The sequence below is a fragment of the Miniopterus natalensis genome, chromosome 5 (genome assembly GCF_054644295.1).
Source record: "Miniopterus natalensis isolate mMinNat1 chromosome 5, mMinNat1.hap1, whole genome shotgun sequence".
Taxonomy (NCBI): Eukaryota; Metazoa; Chordata; class Mammalia; order Chiroptera; family Miniopteridae; genus Miniopterus; species Miniopterus natalensis.
The window spans coordinates 32,127,107-32,133,106 of record NC_142085.1 but is presented as its reverse complement, the minus strand read 5'-3'; the positions used below and the strand labels follow the sequence as shown (position 1 = coordinate 32,133,106).

General features: G+C 37.1%; 1 protein-coding gene across 1 annotated transcript in view; it reads right to left on the bottom strand.

Annotated features, from left to right (window-relative positions):
- Nucleotides 1-429: 429 nt before the first annotated feature.
- Nucleotides 430-6,000, bottom strand: part of LOC107523889 (collagen alpha-1(XIX) chain-like) — a 56,486-nt gene continuing 50,915 nt past the window's right edge. The window contains exon 10 of the mRNA XM_087817246.1: nucleotides 430-588. Within this exon, the coding sequence (XP_087673372.1) occupies nucleotides 430-588 (159 nt within the window). The remainder of the gene's footprint in view (nucleotides 589-6,000) is intronic.

Genomic DNA, 6,000 nt, shown 5'->3' with positions numbered 1-6,000 from the left:
TTTTCTTTGTGGTCCTTTTTTTCTATGAATATCGGTATAATAAGAAATTTCAATCTTGTGTCTAGAGTTGACTGTACCTTCATTCATTTCAGAATTTTCTGAAATACAGAAATACACAGGTGCTTCTCTATTTAACAGGCATTTTCTCTAACGTAAAGCTCATAGTTGCTTTTTTAGCCTTGACAGTTTCATAGGAAGGAAATTGCTCAGTGTTAGAATAAAGTTGGGTTGTCCATTTTTCCCATCCTTATTTAGTTTTGATTCCTTCAAAAGTTGTCACATACAAATAGGTATTTTAACTTTTTTAACTTGGGAAGGACTCAAATTAATTCTGTTTCTGAATTTCAGTGGAAAATTGGGTGAAACGAAATAATAGAGAGAAAAAGCCTAATGAATTTTAAAAATTCTCTAGTTATTTTCAATAAACACCTACAAGTTTCTGAGTCTCTGATGCATTAATGCTGCATCTGGACCCAGGCTGTCGCAGTGTTCATTATAATTCACAGCAGCTACCGGCCTTGTCTGCGTTTCATAAACTGCAAAGCTTCTGCCTTTATTTCCGGAAGCTGCAGTCTTCTCATAAAATGTCTTTTTAAGGGAAAATCAAGATTCAAAGATCACAGCATTTTCATTTTCCAATAGAAAAGAAATACAAAGGCAGTTAGGGAACAACGGATCTGCCCAATTCAGTCTCATCCCCCTGCGAAGACTGAGCGCTTCAGAGTTTACTGTGAAAAGACCCATCATACAAAGCACCTCGTAATGAGGATGGTGAGCCTGACTATTTTTAAGACAAGCACTTGGCAACTCTCTCATCAAGTTATCAGATATACTTCTTAAGTGTGCTTAATGCATATGGCTTTTTACCTCTGGAAGTTCGAATTTTTTAAATAAAGTCATGGTACTAAGTTAAATGCTTTTGTTTCTGATCAAATAAATAGAAAATTTATAAATAGCATATTTGGTGGAGAACATAGAGAATTTTCTAGGGTAGGTGCTGAAGTAAGGTTAGCCTGAAGAGTGGGCCGTGATTGGCCTGCCTGGAGGTGGGCGTGCAGGGCAAGTAGGGATCTCCAGAGAGTCAGGTAGGTGTGGGAAGTTTAAAATCATATTTCAAGTAAAATTTTGAATTTGGAAACCAAACAAAGTGAAACCATATTGTTTTCATAACACTTATTTTGGGAGGTAAAACTAGACAAAATCCTTTTATTGGGTGAAAAACATATGATGATAATTGGACACAATTTCTGAGGATGACAGAGTCAGAATCCCTAAGGTTAGGTTTTTTTTTTAATATCCCCACTTTTCAAAAAACATATCTGATACATAATATACGTAAAAATGAAATAGAGAATGAAGCAATTTTCCATTTGAAATGCTCATGTAATGAATGCAAGCAGGCTTTAACACGGTGGTGGGCAGGTTCGCACCCAGCGTCCAAACCTTACCTCATTCTCCCCTGCTTGCCATGAGGATGGGAGTTGTGAGCACATGTGCACGTGCATGTGCATGCATGTATGCCTGTGTGCACACGCGTGTGTGATCTCATTCAATGTCATTCACTTCTCTTGGAAACTGGACCATCCAATTTACTAATTTTGACTGACAGTGGCTTCTGCCCAATGAAGCTTACCAGAATTCACTAGGGACTGATAACTTTAACACCTGCTATACAGAATAGTTTTTCTTATATGAACCCAGAGCAGAGAAGTTACCGAACCTCTTAGGCACAATCCTCGCTGTGCTAAATCAGTGTAAAGGGGATGCTGATTTCTCAGCGGTGTGCTGGCAGTAAGGCCAAATATATCAGGTTAGAATGCCTAGCGCATGAGTATTATAATTATAAAACAACATAATTAAATGCTACAGTTCTTCATCCTCCAAGTCTCCACGACTCCATATTCCATAAATTGATTTCATAATATATGTTGGTTAGTGGGCTATTTTTCTCCCGGGCCTCAGAAGAAAAATGCTGCCTCAGTAAACTAATGCTTTGTTCAGGGCCTTGACTTAGAAAAAAATTGTACCGCTGCCACCTAGCCAAACTTCAAAGTTGTAGGTTTATTTTAGAATAATGGGATTTATATAGAGATGACTTAATTTACTACTGCATTTACATTGGATGTAAGCACAGCTAATATACAAATTCTGTTCCACACTGCCCAGAATATGTTTCACTCCACTATTATAAATCAGTTGTCTAGTTTAAATATTAAACCTTAAAAAATAAAGGACTTGCTCTAGCCAGGTGTTCAGTTGGTTGGAGCATCGTCTCATTCCCCAAAAGGTTGCAGGTTTGATTCCAGGTCAGGGCACATACCTAGGTAGGTTGTGGGTTCAATCCCCGGTTGGGACTCGTATGAGAGGCAACAGATAGATGTTTCTCTCTCACGTTGATGTTTTTATCTCTCTCTTTCCCTCTCCCTTCCTCTCTCTCTAAAAGTCCATAAGAACATATCCTCAGGTAAGGAGAAAATCAATAAATAAATAAATAAATAAATAAATAAATAAATAAATAAATAAATAATTTAAAAGGACCTTTACTTTGAGAATATTATATCAGAGGTATATGTTTGACGGCATTTTGTATATGTTCTTGCTCCAAGGGGGACAATTCATCTTTTTTTTTACTTTATCTTTTTTTTTAAAAAAAATATTTTTATTGATTTCAGAGAGAGGAAAGGAGAGGGAGAGAGAGAGATAGAAACATCAATGATGAGAGAGTCATTGATCGGCTGCCTCCTGCACGCCCCCGACTGGGGATCGAGCCTGCAATCCGGGCACGTGCCCTGATCAGGAATCGAACCCTGATCTCCTGGATCCTCGGTCGATGCTCAACCGCTGAGCCACGCCCAGCTGGCATTTTACTTTATCTTTTAACAGAACTCTTAAGCACTTTTATTTCTAAGAAAAAGAACCCCAGGAATTACAAACACTGAAAAGCAGAATCAAAGCGAAGCTTGGGGATGCTGTGTGAGTACTCTGGGGGATGCATATGAAATACATTAAGCCAGCAGTAGGAGATACATAATAATACTTTAAGAACTAATGAATTATCTTTGGAAACTTGCTTAGAAAAATAGAATCATTTTCATCATAAACAATGAAAGTATTTTACTCCAAGCATAAATGTTCATCTTTACAGCTTTAACATTTTTGAAATTTTAAAGCTTTTTTTATTTTGATATATCTTCAGTGGAGTCAAATATTTGTAACTTATTAACCATGCCCTCAAGATAACAGTAACTTTCTTATTATTTTTATTTCGTACATATCCATTAGAATTATTTTAAATAACGGGTAACTTGGGAATTACAGAAGTAAAAAAAAAACAACACTCTTAAGATGATATTTCTTCACTCATGCATTACATCCATTTAACAGCTAAATGAAATAACAAGTTAGAAGCAGGCCTGGTAGCACCAGGGACTGTACCTTAGGAGAGAATGTGGTCAAAGACTCGGTAATTCTACAGATATTGGGAGGGTATTAGCCACCAAGAGGGGTCAATGAAGATGCACGAAATCAGGACCCAAGGGCCAAGCGTAGCCTGATACCACGTTTAGCACCACAGGAAGCTGCATGAATTCTCTAATGGTCTGTGAGGCCCTTTAAAAACTCAAGTAAATTAGACCCAAATAAAACTGTTTAAAAAAAAGAAAACTGCCTGAGGAAACATGAAAAAGTGTTTGCCAGGATAATTTGTGTTGATTTTAGAACACCATAGATACAGCTTTTCTTATCACCTTAAGTTTCTTGGAGACGGAGTCTTCACACAGACACCGAAGCTCACTGATTTTGTGAGACTCACTCCATGACCGTTTTGACCAAATGGGCCCCAAGGGCTGTAACTTCTATTCCCACAATTTCTAGGTCCAACCAGTTTGTCAGAAGCTGGTATATTCTTTTATATTCATTGAAGTTTTACTTTACCTAAAGTATAGGATGAATCATCACATAAAATTCTATCTACGAATTTGGGCTTCTAGGAAAAGACACAAAATCTTGAGTTCTGAGTATCCTTTGTCTCTGCAACATCAGGTCTTGCTCCAGTGCCTTCACTCCGCCTCAAATGTCCTCTTTTCTAAGAAACTATTTTTTTAACAGAGAATTTCTTAGCTTACAGACTTAACTTTCCAGCCTGTCGCTTTCTTACTTTCCTGGATGGCCCTTGATTGAGACTGATTTGATCAACTTTTATTATTATTTTTAAATTTCATCTTTACTGTTGAAAGTATTATAGATGTCCCCTTTTCCCCCCCATTGACCCCTCCTATCCAGCACCTGCCCCCGCCTGCACCACACTATTGTCTGTGTCCATGGGTTATGCATATATGCATGTAAGTTCTCTGGTTAATCTCTTCCCACCCACCCACCCCCACCTTCCCTCTGAGATCCCTCAGTCTGCTCCATGCTTCTAGGTCTCTGCATCTATTTTGTTCATCAGTTTATTTTATTCTTTAGATTCCACATATGAGTGAGATCATGTGATACTTGTGTTTCTCTGACTGACTTATTTAACTTAGCATAATACTTAAATGTAAATGGATTGAACGCTCCAATCAAAAGACATAGGGTAGCTGAATGGATAAAAAAACATGACCTAAATATGTGCTGTCTACAAGAGACCCACCTCAGAACAAAAGACACACAGGATGAGAGTGAAGGGATGGAAAAGATTTTTCCATGCAAATGGAAACGAAGAAGAAGAAGCTGATGTAGCAATACTCATATCGGACAAAACAGGCTGAAAAATGAAGGACATAACAAGGGACAAGAAAGGTTGTTACATAAATCTAATGGGATAGATCCAACAAGAGGATATAACCCTGATAAACATATATGCACCCAATATAGGAGCATCTAAATTTATAAAAAATCTTCTAGAGATCGACAGCAAGACAGTCACACTCGGGGAGTTTAACACCCCACTGACTTCACTAGATAGGTCTTCCAGACAAAAAATCAACAAGGAAACAGTGACCCTAAATGACACACTACATCAGATGGATGTAATTGACATTTACAGAACATTCCACCTCAACGCTGCAGAACACACATTCTTCTCAAGGGCACACAGGACGTTCTAAATGATTTGATCAACTTTTGACTGGTTGAGCCTGTGGGTTACTTCATCTAGCTCTCATATTGAAGGCAGTCTGCTGACAGTGCCTTTCCAGAAGTTGAAAGCCTCCTCCCAGTCAATCAGTAGCAGTTTATACCTGGTTTTCCCAAATAGGACCCAAGAGAGGTCACTTTGGAGCACTGAAAATAGTGGTATTTTATACCAATCTTAGTAAATTTTGTTTCAAAGTATCCCAGGGGAGTTTTATTCTCCTTTCCCATAATTCATTGTGTAAACTTATATAAATCTTACTTTATAAAGAGAAGTAAAAGAAGTTCAATAATATATTTTATAGTCCAAGTACTCCAGTGATTCTGTATTTGGCTTTATAAAAATAAAAGTTCCATATTCAAAATAATTTGAAAAATCCCAATGATCTGAAATCTATACAATCAGATTGCTATGATATATTTTAGGAAGAGATTGGTGGAATAAGTCTATAATGCTAATTTGGATTGGGGCAATCTCTTTAGGAGTTAAGGGAAGTATTGAGTAGTATTCTCTAGGAGAAAAGGCATTTTGAAGGAATTAGATTGTTTTAAAGACGTATTTGAAGGAACTTTTACTTATGATGAAGAGTCTTCAATTAATGTCATTAACAAGCTTAAACAAGAGGCTACAAGCCCAAGTAAATATAAACTTGCATCAAGTTATCATTGTTCAATACAGTTTGTTGGATTTCACTGCATTTAACCTTTACACTACCGCAGGAGGAAAAAAAAAAAAAGCATATTGGGCTAATTTCTATAAGAAAAAAAGCAGCATCAGTAAAGCAGTCAAATATCAAAGATACATTTTAAAAGGACTTAAAAAAACACCTGAATGTGGGCTATAAAGCTGAAACTCACAGAAGCAAACAGTATGGTGGTTAGCAG